Raw genomic sequence first — 23,553 nt, forward strand, 5'->3', positions numbered from 1 at the left:
TGAGAGCAGGGGAGGGGCAGAGAGAGGGAGACACAGAATCCGAAGCAGGGTCCAAGCTCTGAACTGTCGGCACAGTGCCTGACATGGGGTTCAAACCCACAAACCATGAGATTATGACCCGAGCCAAAGTCAGATCCTTAACTGACGGAGCCACCCAGGTGCCTTAACTTAATTACCTCTTTAAAGCCATCCAGAGATGCTTGAGGGGACACAATTCAGCCCATCATATGAATACATTTTTCTTCCTGCCTTCTGCTTTTTCCTGAGTGAATACACTACATGTCCTTGAGGGAGTGAAGAAATGCTCAGAAGCCCAGAGAGAAGGAGTCTTGTGAACAAAAAGGAGATTCCCCTGAGCCAGAGGGGCAGAGTGGGGGAACTGCGTCCTGCCCCCCAGCAGCTTCCCAGCAGGTGGCCAGCAACGATCTCTGTAGCTGAGCCTGAGCCCCATGGACGCAGCAGAGCAGGTCCGAGGGAGGCTCAGCAGCACGGAGAGCAGATGACCAGCTGCCATTGGGCATGGCCTCCTGGTGCCACGGTGCATATGTGGCCTGGTGCTTCGCACAGTCTCAGGTCAGGAGGCTCCAGGACGACACAGGTGCATTTCCCACCAACCCAGCAGAACTGGGGCCTGGAGTCTAAGTCGGCTTAGAGAAAATAAAGAAATACACCATTTCTTGCATCTGAGTTCCTTAAAGCCAGTGCACCTGTATCCACAGGCACCTAGCAGAGTGCCTGTATGGAATGGCCAACTTGAGAGATGGGTGGAGGAGAGGAAAATGGGAATGAAGGAAGATACACAGGGGAAAGCCCAGCCCAACGCCTGCTGGTTCTCCATCTTCCCAACGAGACATGCTGCTTTCCTCTTCTGCCCCCCATCTGGCATTGGCCTTGCTCACAGAAACACTGCTTTCCCTCGCTTGGCTCTACTCTTGCCTTCAAATCCCCATAGAGGACGACCAAGTGGAGGTGAAGGACCACACTTAATACCCCTCTATCCTGCACCCCCACCGCACCCCAGGCTCAAGTGCTGTGTGTTTTTTTAAGTGCATGGAATGAACACTGGGTCAAGTCCCTCAGAGTGGGGGCAGGTGGAGTCAGTGGGGGAAAGGCTCCTGCAGGGGAGAAGCTGGGCTGGATCCAGGGAGGGAGGAAGTGTGGCTGGGAGCAGAGGGGCAGAGGAGCAGGGGCAGGAGGGCTGAGGCCAGGCCGCACCCCAGCCCTCTCAGAGAGCCTAGCTGTCCTCTCCCGGGTCATGATTTATTCAACTGCAGCTGTGTCTGAAAATAGCCTCAGCAGGTGGCTTATTCCTGGAAGACACAGCGTGTGGGAGGCCCTGGAGTGTAACCTCCAGATATAAACGCAGGCAACACTGGATGCTCTTCCCAGGGCTCGTAGATGAAATATTAGCCCATTTCACAAAGAATGATATGAGGTCAGAGTGAGCTCAGACCATGCCTGAGAATTACAACAGGACCAAGAGTTGCTGGAAGAGAAAAGGGGAAATGGAACTGCCCTAGAGGGAAGAACGCATCTGTCTTCAGGTCTGAGGGGGACAACAGAGTTGCAAAGGGCTTAGCTCCCCATGCACCACACCCTCCCCTGCCCTGACCTGACCCAACTTCCTTCCTGAGGGCATGCCAAGTGCTGAGTGAAGAGGTCTGGCCCAGCTGGAAGGAAGCAGCTAGGTGGAACAGAAGAAAGTCATGCAGGAACCACACATCTGCTATGCTCATGCTCCAGAGCCAGGAAGCAAACCCCAACCGCCTGTGCCTCCATATGTGCCCCTCTCCCAAAGCGGGGCTATGTCACAGCTATGTCTGCTTCTCACTGCATCTTCACAAGGCAGACGGGGCAAGGAGGAAGCAGGCGCTTGTGTCTCTTCATATAAGGGCACTGAAGCCAGAGGGCTCTGCCCCCTCCTGACACCATCATGACTGGAGATAACGTGTCAACATATGACTATGGAGGACACAAATAGCACTCTACTCCCAGCCCCCTAAGATGCATGCCCTTCTCACACATGAAATGCATTCATTTCTTCCCAACAGACCCCCAAGCTCATTCATTCCAGTGTTGACTCCTTAGAGGCGTCTGGTCTCATCCAACCATCACCTAAGTCAGATGTGGGTGTCACTGGAGCTAACCTCCATCCCCAGGCAGACTGCTCTCCAGCTGGGAGCCTGTGAACCCAAGCAAGTTATGTGCTCCCAAAATACAAATGGCACAGGCAGAGGACAGATATTCCTTCTCTCCAAAAGGGAGGAATAGGAGAGAAGGAAGGGGTGACAGGTCTCAAGCAAGTCCAAACCCCACAGGACAATCTCCATGAGATCTTAAGGCTGGAGAAAAATCCTCTGTAGTTAGATGCTCTGCTTTCCAGACCCACTGAGGGGTTGGGGAGTGGGCAACGTCACTCCCATGGCTTGGTGGGGTGCCACCTCTGCTGAGGCTGTCTGCCAACTGGGAGTCACACCCCCAGAACTCTGCCAGGGGGCCCTCTGCCATGTTGAAAGCTAGGCAGTGGCCCTGATGGCTGTAAATAGCCTTCAAGATCCTTCTTCCCTTATCATGAAGGATAGCACACAGTCCCACTGATAGCATTTCCATAGGTTTAATCCCACCTGGGACTTGGTTGAAATGGCTGATTCAATGACTAGTTCGCCATCACACTACTCTCCTTTTCAACTGGTCAGTCGGCCACAGCCTCACTGATCTCTTCCGAACACATTCTCTCTTTTCATGGTATTGGACACAATCTTCCAAATCTTGTTTTGGTTTCTTTTTGGTTCCTTTTCTAATCTTCAATCCTTTTCTCTCTTCTTGCACTTTACTAGAAGCAGTCCAGAGGAAACAAGCCACTCCTTTGCTAAGAAATCTCCTTAGTTAAATATCCAATCTCAATGCATCCAAGTACTACCTTCTGGAAAACACTAGAACACAAACACAACTCATCCAACTTCTCTGCCACTTTATAACAAGGATGGCCTTTTCTCCACCATCACATAACCTGTCCCTCATTCCCATCCAAGACCTCATCAGAATGGCCTTTACCATTCGTATTTCTACCAACATTTTGTGCTTGATCATTTATATACTCTCTAAAAAAATCAGATATTTTCTCTGAAGCTCTCCTCTTCCTGAGCTTCCACCAGAAATGCTTTTCAGACTCCCCCTTGGCAGCAGTATGGGTCCAGCACGTGCCTCGAAATCCTTCAGTCACAAAGTCACTTTCATGTTGTCAGATCTCTGTTATACAGACACCCACTTCTGGGAGGGGCATCTGCTTTACTGAGCTCACCAACTCAAAGGCTAATTTCTTCTGGAAACAACATCACAGATGCACCTAGAAATCTTGTTTAACCAGCTGTCTGAGCATCCTGTGGCCCAGTCAAATTGAGACATGAAATTAACCATCACAGGGATGGCTGGGTGGTTCATTCAGTTAAGCATCCGACTCTCGGTCTCAGCTCAGGTCATGATCTCACAGTCATTAGACTGAGCCCAGCGTTACCTGAGATTCTCTCTCTCCTCTCTCTTTGCCTCTCTGCCCCTCCCCAACTCATGTGTGTGCACACACACTCTCTCTCTCAAAATAAATATTAAAAAGAAATTAACCATTATATATCCATGCCATGCACATCCTTTGAATAAAAGAAGAGTGTGGCTGGAGAAAAAGAAACCATGTAAGTGTTGGATTTCCCTTCACTTTGGGGTAGCCTGGCCCAGCGTAGCTTACCAGATGCCGTATTTGCCTGCAGCGCTCTTGGCTGGAGCCAGCTGACAGGAGTGCTGGGTAACTGTCAGCCTCTTCAGAAGGATTAGGCATATGAGGAGCTTGTGAATCAGGAGACAACAGTTTGCTTATAAAGTGGCTTTGCCCAAGAAGATGGGTCCTGACTTTGGAAAGCTGGGATAGAAGTGGCCTCAGAGAATCTGTGGGATCTCTGCCTTCCCATTTTTTCCATAAGCCAATAAAAAAAAATGCTAACTCTGCTCACATTCCACAAGGATGAATCTTGTTTATCCCCAGACACAGCTGTACCTGCCAAAAAACTGCTAATTCGTTTTCCTTCTAATGGAGAGACTGAGTCAGGACTCAGAGGGGCTATTCTCTCCTCTCAGGCAGCCCTTTCTGGCCCTCCCCTGATTCTGTGCAGACGGAGAAGTAAATTTAGCTACGCCAAAACCCTGAGGTTGAGCCCAAAACCCAAGCAGCCCCAGAGCCCATGCTCTAAAGCCTCTTTGTCAAGGACTGCAGTACAGGAGATGTGCGTGAGCAAGATCTTACCAGCAGGCATCAGGGGAGGTGCTAGCCTTCATTCTTTGGAAACCAGCAACTCACCTCTCCACGTGGCTCCAACCACCCTTAAGAAAAGAGGGAGCCACCGGCAGTTCTACGGCCCTCACTCACAAGGTTCCTCTGCTTTACATCTCTAATCTCTTCTCACTCACTCCCCAACCCACAAGGATGTTAACCAGGCCTTTTGTGTTCTATATTCTGATGCTTCGGCCTCTGGGGTGACTTCCCACTCCAGGGTTAGCCAGTTCCTAGAGATAATAATATACCATTCACCCACAAGTGCACCTTTCAACTGCAAACCAGCCAATCTAACTTCGGCCATCTAGTTTATCAATCTAACTTACCTAATAGTCGGATTTGATGGTGCCCGCATTCTCAACCATCTCCTTATCAGGCGCTCACACTCCCAAGCCACTAGCCACCTGCTCTAATCATCACAGGGCCAGATGCCAGCCAACTGGAGTCACCCCTGTGCCCCCAGAGCCCATTGCGATTATTCAAACTAGCAATCCTAAACCTGTTTCTTTTATCACCCATTCTTTCCCACAGAAACCCCCCCTCTCCCCTCTCTGCCTCCTGATTCCCAGAGTGGCCCCCTGTGGATTATGTGTCCCTCGGCTTAATATCTGTGAATGTAATAAATTACTTTTCAAGGGCAGTCATTTCCAATCTGTTGGCCTTGCTATACCTAAATAATAATTTTTTTAAAAAATAAAGGTGTTATTATTATTATATCTAGATATAATTATTTAGGGATAATAATAATAACACCTATATTTTTAAGCAACAGTCTCAGACTTCAACTCCTACCTGCTTCTGGAACTGTCCTCACCCAGCGACCTCCTTGTTGCTAATTCTAATGGATACAGTTGAATCTTCACTTGATACGCTGAGCATTCCCTCACTGAAATGCGCCCACTTCTGGGGTATGCCCCTCTCTTGGCTCTTCTAGCTTCCTGCCGCTCCTTCTCACACTTTTTTGCTGCTATTCCTTAAGTATCAGTGCTCCTTCAGATCCTGTCTCAGGTTCTGTTTCCTTTTAGGCCTGAATGCTCCCTGGGTGCCCGTCACCACCTGTTTGCCCACACCTGCCAGATATCCACCCTCACTCAGACCTCACTCCTCAGCCCCAACCTGGACGCCTCCACATGTATATCCCACAGGTACCTCAAGCTCGACTTGCCAGACACTAAATTCATGATCTTTTGCCCTAAAGCTGCCTTGTCTCTTCTTGTCCTTCAGAAAGGTTCTTGCAACCCTCACCAAACCCATCCAGGGAATGCCTATGTGCTATGAATTCTCCAAACTGAATCTCCATTGCCTGGCCTGTTCTCTCCACCTCCTCTGTCAAGCTCTCAGCCCCTCAGCTGAGCTCCTTTGTCCCCAGCTGCTCTACACCCACTACTGTGCACCCTTCTAATCCCACACCATTGCCCTGACTTCCATTCACCTCTCCAAAGTGCAAGCCTCATCACACTTCCACCCTGCTTTAGAGATTTCCTTGGTTCTCCCCTGCTTATTGGAGAAAATCTAAAATCTTTAGCCTTGTAAATCCAATCTTTTGTGATCTGGCTCCCCTTCCTTCCCCAACCGTATCTCAGGTACCACACCTCCTCCCACTCCGTGCTTGAGCCTCGTAGAACCGCAGAATAAGCAGTTCCCCAGACACGCTTCCCACCTCATGCCTTTGCTTCTGAGAATCCCTCTGTCAGGAGTGCCATTCTTCTTCTTCCAGAAAAGCAACCACTGCTTTCTCCCAAAGTCTCCTTGGAATTCCCTCCTTTTTTACCTCATAGGCACCACCTATAATACTTGATTACTCTTATTTTTTTAATATTCATTCAAAAATATCTGTTGAATAATTAAAATGTTAAAAATCAAAGATAAAGAGTCTTAAAAGCAGCAGAAGAAAAGCCACTAGTTACCTATAAAGGAAATCCCACAAAGCTATCAGGTGATTTCTTAGCAGAAATTTGCAGGCCAGAGGAGAGTGGCAGGATATATTCAAAGTGATGGAAGGAAAAACCCTACCCCCAAGAAAACTCTACATGGAAAGATCATCATTCAGAGTTGAAAGAGAGAGAAAGAGGGTCCCAGACAAACAAAAATTTAAAATGTTCACCCCACTAAATCACCCTTAAAAGAAATGTTAAAAGGACTTCTTTAATGAGAAAAAAAAAAGGCCATAACCAAAAGAAAGAACATTATGAAAGGAAAAAAATTCACTGACAAAAGCAAGCATATAGTAAGGGTAGTAGATCAATCACCTATAAAGCTGGTTCAGATGTTAAAAGACAAAAGTAGTAAAATCAGTGGCGCCTGGGTAGCTCAGTTCATTCATTGTCCAACTTTGGCCCAGGTCATGATCTCACAACCTGTGGATTCGACCACGTCAGGCTCTGTGCTGACGGTTAGCTCAGAGTCTGGAGCCTGCTTCAGATTCTGTGTCTCCCTCTCTCTCTCTGTCCCTCCCCCACTGGTGCTCTGTCTCTCTCTATCTCTCAAAAATAAATACATGTTAAAAAAAAATTTAAGTAGTAAAATCAATTATATCTACAATAACTAGTTAAAAGGCACATAAAAATAAAAAGATAAAATATGATGTCATATACAGTGATAGAGTAAAAATTCAGTGCTTTGAGAATGTGTTTGAACTTAAGTGACTATCAATTTAAAATAGATGGCTATATACACAGGATATTACATACAAACTTCATGGTAACCACAAACCTATAAAAGATACACATACACACACACACACACACACAGAGAGAGAGAGAGAGAGAGAGAGAGAGAGAGAGAGAGAGAGAGAGAGAAATCTAAGCATAACATTAAGAAACTTATCAAATCAGAATGGAGGAGAGCAAGAGACAGAAGAGGTATAGAGAACTACAAAAAGAAAAAAAACAGAGAACAATTAACAAATTGGCAATAAGTGCATACCTATCAACAATTATTTTAAATATAAATGGACTAAATATTCTAGTCAAAAGACATAGGGTGACTGAATGGATTTAAAAAAAAGACTCATCTATACACTGCCTACAAGAAACTCACTTTAGACCTAAAGATACATGCAGACAGAAAGTGAAGGGATATGAAAAAGATATTCCATGTAAATGAAAGTAAAAAAAATCTAGGATAGCAATATTTATGCCAGAAAAAATAGACCTTAAAACAAAAACTGTAGAGGCACCCGGGTGGTTCAGTCAGTTAAGCATCTGACTTCAGCTCAGGTCATGAGCTGAAGGGATTCTGTGTCTCTCTCTCTCTCTTTTCCCCTCCCTCACTAACACACCATCTCTGTCTCTCAGATATGAATAAATGTTAAAAAAATTTTTTAATTTAAAATACGTAGGAATAAACTTAACCAAGGAGGTGAAAGACGTATACTCTTAAAACTATAAGATACTGATGAAAGAAATTGAAGATGACTCAAATAAATGGAACATATACCTTGTTCAGGAACTGAAGGAATTAATATTGTTAAAATGTTTATACTACCCAAAGCAATTTACAGGTTCAATGCAATCCCTATCAGGGCTCACTATGGCAGCACAATACATAGAAGATTAGCCTGGTCCTGTGTGAGGATGACATGCAATGCAATCCCTATCAAAATACCAGCACATTCTTCACAGAACTAGAACAAAAAATCCTAAAATGTGTATGGGGCCACAAAAGACCCTTGAATAGCCAAAGCAATATCAAGAAGAAAGAACAGAGCTGGAAATATCATAATGTCAGATTTCAAATTTTACTACAAAGCTATAAAAACCCAAACAGTACAGGACTGGCACAATAATAGATAGGTAGATCAATGGAACAGAATAGGGAGCCTAGAAATAATCCCACACTTTTACTGTCAATTAATATTTGACGAAGGAGACAAGAACATACAATGGATAAAAGACAGTCTTCAGTAAGCAGTGCTGGGAAACTTGGAGAGCTACATGCAAAATAATGAAACCAGACCATTTTCTCATACCATATACAAAAAGAAGCTCAAAATGGATTAAAGGGTTAAATGTAAGACCTGCAACCATAAAAATCCTAAAAGAAAACACAAGCAGTAACCTCTTACGCATCAGTCTTGGCAAAAATTTTTTGATCTGTCTCCTTAGGCAATGGCAATAAAAACAGAAATAAACAGTTGGGACTGCATCAAACTAAAAAGCTTTTGCACAGTGAAGAAAACCATCAGCAAATTAAAAGGCAACCTACTGAATGGGAAACAGACATATTTGCAAATGATATATCTGATAAGGTGTTAATATCCAAAATATGTAAAGAATTCATACAACTTGCCTCCAAAAACAATGGGCAGGCAGGGGCACCTGGGTGACTCAGTTAGTTAAGCATCTGACTGGCTCAGGTCACGACTTCTCAGATTGTGAGTTCAAGCCCTGCATCAGGTTCTGTGCAGAAAGCTCAGAGCCTGAAGCCTGCTTTGGATTCTGTGTCTGCCTCTCTCTCTGCCCCTCCCCAGTTCACACTCTGTCTCTGTCTCTGTCTCTGTCTCTGTCTCTGTCACTCTCTCTCTCTCTCTCTCTCTCTCTCTCAAAAATAAACATTTAAAAAAATTTTAATGGGCCGAGGGATGCCTGAGTGGCTGAGTTGGCTAAGCATGACGTGGGCTTAGGTCATGACCTCTCAGATCATGAGTTCAAGCCCCACATCAGACTCTGTGCTGACAGCTCCAGGCCTGAAGTCTGCTCCAGATTCTGTGTCTCCTCTCTTTGCCCCTCCCCTGCTCTTGTGCTCTCTCTCTCTCTCTCAAAAATAAACATTAAACATTAAAAAATTTTTAAAAATAAAAAATGGGCAGAAAACCTGAACGTTTTTCCAAAGACGATCTATAATGCACAATACACATACAAAAAAGATGTTCAACATCACTCATCATCAGGGAAATGCAAATCAAAACCACAATGAGATCATCCCACACAGATCAGAATAGCTAGTATCAAAGACAAGAAATAACAAGCGGCAAGCATGGAAAAAGGGAAGCCTTGAGCACTGTTGGTGGGAATGTAAATCGGTGCAGCCTCTATGGAAAATAGTATAGGGGGTTCCTCAAAAATAGAACTACCGTACGATCCAGCAATGCCATTTCTAGGTATTTACCCAAAGAAAATGAAAACACTAGCTTGGAAAAATACATGTACCCCTATACTATTATTGTAGCTTTACAATAGCCAAAATATGGAAGCAATCTGTGTGTTCATTGGTAGATTGTTGGATGAAGATGTGGTATATATTCACAATGGAATATTACTCAGCCACAAAAAAAAGGAATGAAACATGGATGGTATTATGCTAAGTGAAATAAGTCAGACAGAAAAGACAAATACCATATGATTTTGTTTATATGTGGAATCTAAAAAAACCAACCAAACAAAAAACCAGAAACAGACTTATAAATACAGAAACAAACTGGTGGTTGTAGGAGAGGAGGGTAAGGGAATGGACAAAATAAGTGAAAGGAAGTAGGAGATACAAACTTCTAATTATAAAATAAATAATTCACATGAATGAAAAATACAGCATGGGGAAATATAGTCAACAATATTGTTAATACATTCCTATGGTGACAGAGGGTAACTACACCTTGATGAGCATTTCTTAATGTAACTGTCGGATCACTATTTTATACACCTGAAATTAATATTATACTGTATGTTAAATATTTGGAATTTAAATAAAAACTTCAAAAATATATTGTAAGTCAACTGTACTTCAAATATATACATACGTATGTACATACATACATACAATTGAAAAGCGACTTTGTGCTGGGACCCAGAGAACCCAAAGATAGAGCAGTAAATAAGACAGACACCAATGGTGACCTCAAAGCACTGTCTTCCATACCATCTTGTTTCTCAAGGTGTCCTCTATCTCCCTGACACCTCTCTGAACATAGTACAAGAGGAAAAAAACCACCTGGCCCAGAGAGGATCTACATGGCCCTCTGTTCATCCCCGATTCTGTTCCTAGAGCAATCTTTCTGAAGAATGCATCTATCTCTACCCTTCTGTAGACCACTGGTGACTCCCCATCACCCACCCCCAAAGAGACCAAGACTTTCTCAGCTGGCTCTTCTCCATTTCTCCAGTGTCCCTGCTCAACATTCGCTGCCCAAGACAACCCCAAACTGCCTGCATTTTCCTGTACCCACTTTGTTTTGCTTTGTCTCTATGCCTTTGTTCATACCATCCCTCTATCTTAATGCCCTTCCTTCTCTTCATCTGGTTTATTTGTTATCTATTGCCATATATCAAACCACTATAGTAACTAAAGGCAACCACAATTCTGCAAATGTGCAGTTTGGTTAGGGATCAGCTAGAACAGTGTATAGATACACTCCCAACTGGGTTGGCTGGGCTCACCCATGCACTATGGTCAGCTGACAGGTGCACTGGGGCTGGATGCTCCAAGAGGGGCTCACATAGTGTCTAGTCATTGGGTGACGCTGCTAGCTGGAACATCTCAATTCAGGTCTCTCCCCTTGGCTAGTCTGGGCTCCTCATGTGCCAAAGCAAGCCCTAATGGCCAAGCACTTAGGAAATCTCTGCCTGCATCACATTTGCTGAAATCCCATTGACCAAAGCATGTCATATAATGGAGCCCAGCATCAATGCGGAAGAGGTATGACTCACTGAGGGGTCATTAGCAGAAGAACCTCCCAGTCTGCCTTCTACCTCTACCAATGCACAGTCTTCCCACATGTGAAATGTACTCATCCCTCCCCCAAACACCCAAAATAGTATTCAATCATGACACCAGGCTCAAAGTCTATGATCTCACAACGTGCAGCAAGTCTAGATATGGGCTGAGCCTCCTGGGGTGCAACTCCTCGGGTGTGGCTCCTCTTGACCCACAGACCTGTGAACTAATACGACAAGCCATTGGCCCTCCATATGCCCAGCATACAACTGTGAAGCAGGAACAGAATAGCCTCAGTAGATGTTCCCATTAAAAGAGAAATAGGAGGCACATAGCAATCACTGATTCAAAGTAATTCTGAAACCCAGCCAACTTCTGTTATCAGGATCTCTCCTTTGGAGGCATGAATGTTACTTGAATAAAGTCCAGTTTTCCTTGGCTTCTAGTTATACCCACTAGGCTCCTGGATCTACCCTCTGAGAGAATTTTCCTTTCCACAAGAAAAGTCCCTTGTGAATATTGACCAGCTTACTGCCCATAGAAAGTTGGGGGACCAAAAGCCTCTTTGCCCTTTTTAAAAACTATTTCAGTTCATTTTAGTCCAAACTAATAGAGTTTTTTCCAAAACAGTAATCTTCAAAACTTTATGGATCTTTTTTTAGTATTTTTGGGTTCACTTCTTGCACCAAAAGCTACATACATAGTTACTTTCAAGAAGACTCTGTTTCAGTTATGGAACAACGTCTTTAATATTCTTATAAACCCTTTTGTTTAACTGAGGTCTACCAGGCACCACCTTAAATCCTCTTGGGGTCTTAACAAAAGTTCTACAATCATACCCTTGATTTCATCTTTACCTTTAGGCCAATTCTTCCTTTGGGAATTTGTTGCCTGCTGGAAAGCATGAAAATGAGAACTAGTTTTCTTTTCCAACCCAGCGAACTGGATAGATCCTTAGCTGGTCTCTCCCTAGTAACACCTGACATGCCAGTTGAAAGCACCCAGATGGCACTTTTAATATTGCATCTCCACATCTCTTAAGCCAAACCCACAATTTCATCAGGCTCACTTTCTGCCAGTGGCCACAGCACTGTATAACACTGTTCACCCTTGGTCCAAGCAGCTTCCAGCTCCCTTTCCAGTACATTCCCAATTCTTGCTGCCTGTCTTTCAAGCCTTCACCCACCCAGCAAACAAAGTAAAAGCTATATGGCCTTTTAAGAGGTAAATTCAAAAGTCACTTAGCATCACTTCTGCCATATTATTTTGGCTGAAGTAGTTACATCCCCACTGAGATTCAAGAGGGGGAGTCACAGACTTCACTTCTGGATGAAGCAATATCAAAGAATTTGTATCCAGGTTTTAGAACCAGCTTATCTGGGATGCTCTATTTCTGTTCTACGTAGCAGACATGCTTTTGTGATCACATATGCTTTTTTGATCATGAGGCAGTCAACTGGGTGGCTAGGCAGTTGGTATAAACTGAGGCACATCAGTTCTCCACATGGCTAGCTCAAACTTCCTCACATTGCAACTAAATTCCAAGAAGGCAAGTCTCAAAATTCCAGCACTTACCAAGCTTCTGCTTGCATCTCATTTGCTGATGGTCCATTGGCCAAAACAAGGCACATGGCCAAGCCCAGAATCGATGTGGAAGGGAATCACACAACGGGCATGGGTACCAGGATGCATGATTCACTGGAGACCATTAATGTAACATTCTATCACACCTGGGCAACTCCCATTCACCTTTAAAGACTCAATTCATATTTCTCCTTCTCCAAGAAAGCTTCTCTGATAGGCTGGGTCATCACTTGTCCCTCCTTCGGGGTCCCACAATAATCTGTACACATCTCTACCTTTGCCTTTACCCTACTGTTTTCTAATCATCTCTATATCATTTCTGTTTCCCCTGTTGGACAACCCTTTGAAGGCAGAGATTGTGCTCTGTTGATCTTTGTAATCCCAGGGTCTAGCCCCATGCCTAGAACAATGTTTTTGTGCCCAGAATAATGTTATTTAATCATACATCCATGAATAAAGGTTTTTAAATAAATGTTGAACATTATATCTCCATGGTGCTTTGTCCTCTTGCCCTCTTCCCTGTGTTCTAAGAGTTAACTTTTATGTTTTGTCATACTCTCCAACCAACCATGCATTTTTTTCAGAGAGTTGACCTCAACTAGAGAGTAGGAGAGGCAGCACAAAGTAAAGCCCTTGATTCCAAGATGTTTGAATTTCAGAGTCATGTTTCCAAAAAAATCTTCAGAGCAACACAGTTGCCAAATTTCCTTTCTTGCCTTTGGGCATTAAAAACACACATGCCATCTAACACCACCACTTCAAAGAAGCAGAAAGGTATAACCTTAGAAGGAAAGCATAGGCCTTCTCAAGGAAGGGCAGGTATGTGGTGTAAGACCTCAAGTAGCCCCAAGGTGGGACTCAACAGTATGTGCTGTCTTGACATCTGATAAAATCTGGAGCATCTCGATGGCCTCGCCACAAGTCCTTCTTCTAGTTGGGCTCCTGCTAAGGAATTCTTCTAGCCAACCGACCCTCCTTATCATAAGGACTGGGCATGGTTCCTGATCACCCCTGAGCAGCAGGCTTCAGTTTCATACTAGTCCACAGAATTAGTCAACAAGCCAACCGAACCCTTCTACTGGAAAAGGCCATCTCACCATTTAGTCAACAAAGCCTGCTCCTGGTTGTTTGCTCCCCAGAGCAACTCCTGTGTGCGGTGTCCTTCTCTGGGCTGTGAGCACACGTGACCGACAACCTGCTGTCGATCTCATCTGCCTGTGTCAGGTGCCACGTCTTCAGCCATCTCTGGAGCCCAAGGGTAAAAACCCTTCCCTCATCAACACAGGGAGAAGGAGGTGATCAGAACAAGGTAGCAACCTGATGGCTATGTTTAGAGTGTCCCACACTGTCCTCGTTTTTCTTATTTCACCATGGACCAGAGAAACCAGTCTAGCAGAAGTCTGAAGGCCCAACCCGGGAGCAGTGAAGAGCCTGCTATGCAGAGTCAGGAGATCTAGGATATAGCTAGTCCTGGTAGTGCTCCAAAGTTGGTCCTTTGACAAATCATTTCCTCTCAGACCTGTTTCCAGCTATAAAATGATGGAATGGCTTCTGTCAACTGTGTGATTCGATGAAATTGGTGAATAAGAAAAGTGAATGGCTGTGAGTCCTATGGTCATCATAAAGGAATATGCATTTTTAGAGGAGTTTTCACCCCATGTGTCTCTGGCTAGGGCAACTAGAGATGAGATGGGAGTTAGTTCTAAGGAACCAATTGGGAAACCACAGGCTGGCGGGAAATCTTGCTTTGGGTGGATTGCTCTAAACCCTCCTTGCTTTCAGCACCCTGATCCTGTCCCAGCAGCAAATGGGAGGAGGGTGTTTTTAAGTTCATTTATTTTATAATCTTTTAAAAACGTTTATTTATTTGTTTTGAGAGAGAGAGACCATGCACATGTGAGTGGGGGAGGGACAGAGCGAGAGAGAATCTCAAGCAGGCTCTGCGCTGCCATCATGGAGCCCGATGCAGGGCTCGATCCCATGAACTGCGAGATCATGACCTGAGCCAAAATCAAGAGTCAGATGCTTAAACTACTGAGCCACCCAGAGACCCAGCAAGTGGGAGTTTTTAAATCTCCCCTCACCATCCTGTGGTCCATCCCTGCCCCAGACTATCTCATTTGAACCCTTAATCTCAATCAGCCAGAGATCTTGCTTCAGCAAACACACAACTGCTATACCTCTGGAGTCCACACTACCCCTCCCCTTCCTGAGTAAAGTGCTTGGGGACCCAGAAAGTAGGCCAGGTCCTCATAACCTTATCAAAATAGCACAGTGAGGCTTTCCATCCAACAACATTCAGAGACTTCGTCACAGAGTGGAAAACAGCATCCGGGTCCTTGTCCAGCCAGAGCCCAGACAGCTTCTGTAGTTAAAAGCCCTCTGTGTATCCCCATGCTCTGCCAAAAAAAAAAAAAAAGGAATGCTCTCCAGTCCCACGTGTGTGTGTGTGTGTGTGTGTGTGTGTGTGTGTGAGAGAGAGAGAGAGAGAGAGAGAGAGAGAGAGAGAGAGAGAGAGGAGAGATAGGCCCCAGCCTAAAGCAACTGTGCTCAGGTCGGAAAGGCCCCTGGACTGAGAATCAGAAAGCTGTTAAGGAAAAAAGAACACAATGCAGGGAGTGACAGGGAGGAGGCCAGCATTTCTGGGAAGGAAGATAAATGGTGGTGAAGGCTGACAGCCTGGACATCCAAGGCCTTCAAAGTTATCCTCCAGACAATGAGAAGCCAGACTGCCTGACCCACAGAGAGGGACAGTCATACCAGACCGCTGTTCCGCAGTTCCCAGACCCTGAGAAGGCAGACACAGACAGCAGGCATACTAGGCGAGAGAGACCCCAGGTGGGCAGGGACGACTGCAGTTGTCCTAAAACGCCCCCCGAGCACCTGCTGGTGACCACAGTGAGTGGCCCCTGGACTGGACCGTTCTCGGGGCTCCTTGCAGTTAGCATGTTCCATCAGTGTCGGTGCTGGGAGGCCACCTCCCCTCCCAGGGAAGGAGAGAGTGGTGAATCTCCCACTTGCTAGCCCAGGGATGACTCCCAACAGTGTGACTACAGTAATGGAAACCGCAGTGAAGGTGCCAGGGCCGGCTGCTATGAAGAAATAGGAGAATAGGCCGGCAGATGGCCGGGAGGCAGGGCCAGCCCAGAGGATGTCCCAACCAGAATTCACAAAAAGGCCGTTAGGATGTAAATCAACCAAATAAACCTTTGTTCAAAAAAATTCACCCCGCCTGTGGGTGGGAGAGACAAATGATGGGCACTGGCCGCCAAGAAAAAAAAGACCCAAGCGCTTCTGGTGACTTGAAATGGATAGAGCTCTCGGCAGGTGCCCCAGGAGATTAAAAGCCTGGCTTCCTCTATTCCTTTCTAGAAGGCCCTGTCTCCTCCCCAGCTCCCACAGTTCCACAATGTCCCCTCCCACTGGGCTGAGATGCAGGGGTGGAGTGGCTCAGCACTGAGGACCTGGGGTTCCAGGCTCAAGCCCGCTCTCCCCGCTCACTAGCCATGAAATAGGATGGGCAGTGGGATGGGATGAATCCCACATATCCTTGTGGAGTCAGCACAACCCGGGGTGTAATGTGCCCCGCACAGTGCACAGTGTCCGGCAGAAAACAGTATTCTTGCTCCCGTGGGAAAACCAAGCAAGCAGTCACCCACTACTCAGCGATGGGGAGAGGGGCGGTGGGGGATGGAGGGGGAGGGTTAGTATCAGCAGGAGTATAGGAAATCAAGAAGAACCCTCTGGCTGCCTGCTCTGGGAGGTGCCAGCCCAGGAGCTTCGGGAGACTGAGTGCCCAGAGCAGAAAGCCCCGAAGGGTTGGGTGTTCTAAGATGGATGAGAGAGTGGGGCGGGCTCAGGATCAGGAAGGACCGGCAGGATGCAGTGCCTGCCTTGCTTCTGGAGAGCCGCTCTGATGTGGCAAAACACCCTGCCATCTTCCTTTGGAGAAAGCCTAGAATATTCCAACTCTAAAACTTCTCAGGGAGATGGGCTCCAGCTGAAAAGGAAAGGAGAAAGCGGGAGGAGACAGGAGGAGGCGTGGGCACTGACAGAAGGGGCGGTGGCTGGCCTGCGTCCTCCACGCCTTACCCCTTGGAGTTCCCACAGGCTTCGGAAGCCTCGATGGGAACAAAGGGTTAAAGCTTTAAAAGGGGAGCAACCGTTTAGGAGTTCTAGGAGGCGCCTACCTCTGACCCACCCTGGTCTCCGGGGTCCTGAACCCTCCTATCCCTCGCCTGACCTACCAGCCACAGGGCGAGGTCTCTCTTCTGCAGCAGAGGGCCACTCTCCCACATCCCTACCAGGCGACCTCCTCCCTCTGCCATCCTTCCTCGCTCCTCCCCCCTCCTCCCGACTCAGGCTCTGATTGGCCGAGTCCCCGGCCCTCCCCGCTCCTCCACTCCCACCCTCGGTGAAATCTGCGGGCGCCGGCAGGGGTGCTGCAACTGGAGGCGGCGGAGCATCCGAGAGAGGCTGCAGCGGCGGAGGACCGGAGCCCAGGTGGGAGCAGGAGCCAAGGGCGGGACCCGGGGCGCAGGGAGAGGCCCCAAGCGCCCATGCACGTCCTCCAACCCGAGGCTTCGGGAAAAGGTTTGGGGGCGCCCCGGAAGGGAGCTTCGCGATCCTCGGCTAGGGGTCGGCTTCCAGGGTAGCGATGAGCGGGATGCAACTGCTGCAGGCCAGGGGCCCTGTTGCACCCCACCTTTTGCGGAAGGAGCACCCCGGCTTACCCCGCTGAAGGGACGGCTGTCTGGGGCTGGGACGCAGGAGGAGAGTCTAAAGGAAGGGCGCCAAGGACAGACGGCCTTGGGTTCAGCTCTCCACGCAGACATCCCCAGACCGAGCTCGCCAAGGCGTGGGGTGGGGGCGGTGAAATCGCGACGACGGAACGGACGACCGCCAGCTGCAGGGAATCTCTGCCACCCCTCCGGAGGGGTGGGTGCGGGGCGTCAAAGGGCCGGGAAACCGCAGTGCCGCGGGCGGGGACTGGAAGGCGGGCGGACGGGGGAGGGGAGAACTGAGAAAGGGTGAGAGGGGGAAGGGGGACCTCAAGTGGGAGAGGAGACGAGTGAAATTCAGGAACGGAATGAGGATGGGGCTAGCCCAGCGGCGGCTAGAGACGGTGGGAGCGCAGAACTTCTCTGGGTTCTGGGCTGCCGGGAAATAAAAACATCTGTGCTTCCCCCGCCGCTCTCTAACCACCCTTTGGCTCTCCGTCCCTCCTCCAGCCCCAGCCCCATTTCTTCCGCTCTAGCTGAGGCTTCCCATTTCCCTCCTACATCTCCAGCTCGCCCCCCTCCTCCGAAACTCAGTGTCTGCGGATCTGAGCCAGATGCCGACCCCCTTTCTTCCCCAACAGCACCTCCAGGGCCCTCTCAGTTATATAGTCAAGGGTGTACCGACTGCAGGCCCAGGCGTCGCGGGACCCCAGCCTTCCCCAGCCTCAGGGCTGAGAGCCAGGGACCTTGGATCCGTCTGGCTCGGGGTGCGCCTGAGCGCACGCACCGGGGCAGGGCCGCCCCGCTTACACTCCCAGGCGGAAGCCACTCTGGTGGCCTCTGCCAGGCGACCACCGACGCCGGCAGGCCAAGCTACTTGCTCCATGTCACCGCAGGGATATTGGTGCAGAGCAGGCTTCGAAAAAAGACAAGGCAGAGAGCCTAGATAGGGAGCCTACTGTAGCGGGGCTCTAGCTCTGGAGACATGCCCAGAGAGCTGAACATTTGGAAACATCTTGGTTCCTATGCAAGCAGAGGACATATGCAGAGAGCACAGTCACTTTCGCTCACATACATTCGGGAGCACCCTGCGCCTTGTGCCAGGTACAGCCCTATCTGCAAGCACCTTAACCACACAGTCCTTTTGGCGGAGGGAAATTAATGTCGGTGGGTCAATTACCATGGAGCAGCCCTCAGTGCCAGAAGTGTATCATTTTTCCTAAACCCATCACCACCCTGTAGGTTTTAAAGCTGATTCATTCATTCATTCAGTATCTTTTTAGCATCTGTTATATGCCAGGAACTCTTTGGGCACTGGGGATGTTCTCTTCACCTGATCTTAGCCAAAAGGCTGAGAAGCGATGTGGGGATGTTCTCTTGAACAAGAAACAGAAAGTCCCTGAATGGGGAGTTTTTGTGGAATGGGTAGAGTTTTAGTGACACAAAATAAAGAGTTCTGGAAATTACCCCACAATGTGAGTGAACTTCACACTACTGAACTGGACACTTAAAAATAATAAATGTAGTAAATGCTGTGTTATGTCTATTTTGCCACAATTAAAAAAGAAGAAAGTCCCCGCCTTCCTGAAGGGAAAAGGAAACGGTGAAAGTCACTTACCGAAAGCATTTAGCACAAACACACACCATTACAGGGTGCGTCCTCCCTCCCCCTTGCTTTCCTGGAGGGGGGAAAGCATCTAGTGACAGTGTCACATTCACTAGTAAGTGGGAGGGGACAAGCACTTGCATGGCTGCCAGGGCCAGAGGCCATCAAGGCAGAGGCGCTCTGTCTTTAGCAGGAAGTGTGGGCACACCTGCCCCATCTCTTGGCTGATACCCATCCTATCCCACCCCGCAGATCAAGGACTGAGCTCTCTGCACCATGAACCCCACCATCGGCATCGCTGTTCTGCTGACAGGTACTGGGCAATGGGGGCAGGGCTGGGATTCCAAGCACGCTGGCTTCCTTCCCTTCAGATGAGCGAGTTCCTTCCTCCCAACCTCAGAAGGCGGAGGTGACAAAGGGAGAGAGGGCTCCTTTTCATCCCAAAGTCAGCTGAGCAGCCTCGCTGATCTTCTGACTGCTTAAGGTGGTTTTTGGAAAAGCAGTCCACTGAGTCTGCCCCACAATGAGGTGGAATCTCCAAATGGAAACCAGGAACCGGCACCAGCTCCCCAAGATCTCCTGCCCCTGAAACACCCAGGACTGAAGAGGATGGGGGAGGCGGGGGAGCTGAGTGTGCAATGGGCAGGTTGAACTGGCCCTCGGGGACCTCTGGGGTGGGAAAGGGTGCCCTGAGAGCAGACCCTTGTGCCCTCGCTGGCCAGGCCATCCTCTACTGTTAATGTGGGTGGGAGGCCCCCTGCTCTGCAGGCCTCCCAACTTGGGAGTGGGCACTGCCGGTGCCAGTCTTGCAGGTGGCCCGTGGGCAGAAAGTGACCAGCCTGACTGCCTGCCTGGTGGACCAGAGCCTCCGTCTGGACTGCCGCCACGAGAACTCTACCACCTCGCCCATCCAGTATGAGTTCAGCATAACCCGTGAGAAGAAGAAGCACGTGATCTTTGGCACTATGGGGGTGCCTGAGCACTCCTACCGCTCCCGAACCAACTTCACCAGCAAGTACAACATCAAGGTCCTCTACTTATCCAGCTTCACCACCAAGGATGAGGGGACGTACACATGTGAACTCCAGCTCTCTGGCCAATCTTCCACCACCTCCAGCAAGAATGTCTCTGTGCTCCGAGGTGAGGCAAGCTCCCAACAAGGCCAAGGGAGCTGGGAAAGGGAGGCTGCGGAGGAAAGGGTTGGCGAAGACAGCAGGCAGTCCCCCTTGGCTGCGCCGAAGAGGAGAGGGGCCCCAGAAACCTGTCTCCCTCTTCCCCCAACTGTTGCCTGGAGCCCTGGGGAATCCCCGCCTTCTGTGTGAAGAGGGAGAAGGGCGAAGGGAGAAGGGACAGTGGGACAGGCAGGGTGGTGGAGCAGCCACTTCTGCCGTGACCCGGCAAACCCCTTGGCCCCCCAGTCCTCCTCCTCCCCCCCAGAACACAGGGATGACACTAGCTGCCTCACCCATAGTTTTCTTTGGATAATGCTTCATGAAGATTTGATATAATGTCAGTTCAAGAGCTCAGGAACCTGCAAATGGGAAAGACGGGTGGTCCTCCTAGAGCAGACGGGACCTGATTCCAGCTAAGACATCCCAAGGGAATGTGCCCTTGCTCGGGGCCTGTGCCCGCCTGAATCCCGGTCCCTCTTCACTCCTGCCCATTCTCTCTCTCCGCAGATAAACTGGTCAAGTGTGAGGGCATAAGCCTGCTGGCCCAGAACACCTCGTGGCTGTTGCTGCTTCTGCTCTCCCTGCCTCTCCTGCAGGCCATGGACTTCATCTCCCTGTGACTGGCCGGGCAGGACGCCACAAGGCCCAGTCCAGAGACCCTACTTCTCGGAGTTGGCTGACCACCCCCCCAACCCTCAATTCCTCACACACCTCGGGGAGAAGCTGGGACCCCATCCCTCACAAGGAATCCCAGCACCGCATGCCATAATCTACCCATTCCCCCACCCCACTGCCGCTCACACCCTCTCCGCACGCCACTGGCTGTCTTTTCTTTTTGTTTTTGTTTTGTTTACTCTTTGTTCCAGGGTTGCTTCTATCTGGTTTATCCTTCCTTTACTTTACTTTGGGAGTTTGTGAAAAGGGAAGCCAGGTTGGGGATGTGATGGAGAGGGCATGGGAGGGGTAGAAGGATGGAGGGGTGCCAGTCCATGGGGGTGGGGGTCATCCTCGCCCACCAGGACCAGAGGCTTGGGAGAGACCTAGATGAGGAGGAGGCAGATGGGGTGCATTTGGGCCTGGCACATCCCCCAGCAGGCAGGGATGGTGCCTGAAGACCCCGAGTGTGAGGGCACCGTCAAGCATCCGGGGCCCATCACAAGAGGAGAGGATGAATAGCTCCAGGAGCGCTCTCTGCAACAGCAAGAAGCCATCCGTTTTCCACTGGCCTCGGGCCAGTGCAGCCCAGCGAAAACGCAGGTTCAGTCCGGGAGCAGTGCTAACGGAGGGTTGGAGAGGGGGTAGCAGAGAGGGTCCATCAGCCTCTCTAACCTGATGAAACTAGAACTGAGGGCCTGCTGTCGCTCACCTTGAGCAGCAGTTGAAGGGGCGGCGGAGGACAGGCCTCCTCCCAGCCTGGCCCAAGCTCTTAAGAGCTTCCAGAACTCTGACCTGCAGACAGTGAGTTGGGCCAGGTAGAGTCCCAGAGTGGAGCAGACATTGGCCCAAGTGTTTGGGAGGCTCTTCCTTCCCTCCCCTATCAGTGCCAGCCCCTCCCTGCTGGCCGGTGGCCAAGCCTCGAGACAGTCCTCTGCCCCACAGGCCTGCCCTCTCGGGGACCTGGCGGGGGGAGGGGGTCTGAGGCAGCCCGTGCAGTGAGACCCGTGAGTGGGACATGCCTCCACACATGGCTTTTCCCAACACCCAGCTCCCCAGCCGGCCGCTGAGCCCTGTCCTGTGACTGTGTGTCGTGCCCACAGCTTATGGTAACTCATTGAGGAAAAAGAAAACTGTACAATAAAACCACGCCTCCAGAATCTGTCTTCTAGCCTTGCTCTGCTTTGCTCCCCCATCTCTCCCCAGGCCCGCCTCCCTTCCCTTCGCTGTGCATCTCGATGGTCCAAACCGTCAACTCTAACTCTCCCACTTTCCTGCCTCCGTCAGCCCTTCCCCTCCCCTGCTGCCCCTGGTTGGGGTGGGGGCACGGGGGACCACTGCATGCTGGACTTTCCAGAACAACTCTAACCTGGCACACCTGCCCAAAGAAATGAATGTCCCGTCTCTGCTGACTCACCTGGCAGGAACGCCAGACTAACCTGCCAATATGGTGGCCAAGCCACACGGCCTGAGAGACCAACAAGGGCTAAGGTGTAGAGACTGCTTTTTCCTCTCGGATCTGGTTGTTCTCGGAAATGCCCCACAAGTTACATCTGCTAGAGAGAGAGGGTAGGTACTGGGGCACCGAGAGGAGTCACAGGAGGTGGCAGATGGGAGCTGAGCAGGTCCTCAAAATGTAAGGACAACCTCTCTTCTCAAATCTAACATGACTATGTAAAGGACTGGGGGGGGGGGGGCAGCGAGGCCTGTGCCCAGCTCCCTCCCCTAAGAGTCCATGAGTAGAATGTGAACATCCGTGGCCATCCGCCCGCTGGGAGCTAGACCAGGATCATGAGGTGGTTCTGGGCTCCTCCAGAGAGACTTGCCGGCTTGGCCCCAGAGACTGGGGGGAAGGGGATGGTGACTATGCAGAAGCTCATTCATTTGGTATTCCCCACAATGCAGGCTGAGTCTAAGCATTTACTTAGAGGCTCAGGAGGTAAATTCATGTGCCCGACTCCCACTCTTCCTGACATCTGACAATGCCTGTACCTTGCGAGTGGCCCACGCAGTGGCCACGCCCTAAGAGAAGCTTGAGAGTTGGGCGACAGCCACACTGTCACATGGTGCAGCCAGCCTGGGGTCTCCAGAGGACACCAATGGACACAGGCTCCTCTGGTTCAGCTCCGCTGGGGGCTTCGAGAGCCTTTGTGGGGGAAAGGAGTTTGAATGCCACCCTTAGGGTGGTAAGAATTAAAACTGGAAGGGCTTTCTGGAAGAAACTGAGAAGCCAGGTGTGAAGCCTCAACTGTGAGAACCCCACCCCCTCAGTAAGATCCCGGCACCTGTGTAAAGCTTCCTCTGTGGCCTTTGTCATACCCTGGGGCGGCTCCCCTGAAGTTTAACAGCCACACTCTGCAGAGGGTCCTGGGGAGGGTCCAGGGGAGACAGCGCTGCTCTGCCTGCAGCCACGCCTGGGGGAGGAGAGCCCTGAGGCCTACAGTGGGTGAGGCTTGCTTAAGCCACAAAGTCCATCAGAGAACCAGGGGCCCTAGGAAGGCAGGCAAAGAGAAGAGGGGCCCAAAAGGGGCCCTACAACTTAAAGCCTGGGCTGTCAGCCTCACTACATAAGCCAGCCCAGAAGGAGCATGTTGTGGGCTGGGCGCGATCTGAGCTCTCAGAGGCAGGCCACGACAGCCATCAGGTCCTCTCTGGGCAAGCCAGAAGGTCTGGGACATCCACAGTGACATGGCTAATTATAAAGAGGGTGGGGGGCCTGCCCTAGTTTCTGCACACATGCCCCAGACCCCAGCCCACCAACCTCCTCCCTACTCCTCCACACCCCTCTCCCACGCCCCCCGTCAGCCATCTCAGTCCCTACCTTGGGACATGGACTCTTCTTGC

General features: G+C 49.6%; 1 protein-coding gene across 2 annotated transcripts; it reads left to right on the forward strand.

Annotated features, from left to right (window-relative positions):
• The first annotated feature begins 16,952 nt into the window (after nt 1-16,952).
• THY1 (Thy-1 cell surface antigen) lies at nt 16,953-21,873 on the forward strand. Of its 2 annotated transcripts, none has more exons than XM_029957511.1 (4): nt 16,953-17,059; nt 19,136-19,196; nt 19,688-20,023; nt 20,563-21,873. In XM_029957511.1, exons 2-4 carry the CDS (start codon nt 19,160-19,162, stop codon nt 20,673-20,675), a joined length of 486 nt encoding a protein of 161 aa, XP_029813371.1. In that variant the 5' UTR covers nt 16,953-17,059; nt 19,136-19,159; the 3' UTR covers nt 20,676-21,873. The 2 variants fall into 2 exon arrangements, with proteins under 2 accessions (XP_029813371.1, XP_029813372.1); XM_029957512.1 differs by lacking the exon at nt 16,953-17,059 and adding an exon at nt 17,060-17,149.
• Nucleotides 21,874-23,553: the final 1,680 nt, after the last annotated feature.

The sequence above is a fragment of the Suricata suricatta genome, chromosome 11 (genome assembly GCF_006229205.1).
Source record: "Suricata suricatta isolate VVHF042 chromosome 11, meerkat_22Aug2017_6uvM2_HiC, whole genome shotgun sequence".
NCBI classification, from domain to species: Eukaryota; Metazoa; Chordata; class Mammalia; order Carnivora; family Herpestidae; genus Suricata; species Suricata suricatta.

Coding starts and splice junctions, on each gene's coding strand:
- THY1 (XM_029957511.1), top strand. CDS start 19,160: ATGAACCCCACCATCGGCATCGCTGTTCTGCTGACAG. Junction 19,197..19,687: donor CATCGCTGTTCTGCTGACAG/GTACTGGGCAAT, acceptor TGCCGGTGCCAG/TCTTGCAGGTGGCCCGTGGG. Junction 20,024..20,562: donor GAATGTCTCTGTGCTCCGAG/GTGAGGCAAGCT, acceptor CTCTCTCCGCAG/ATAAACTGGTCAAGTGTGAG.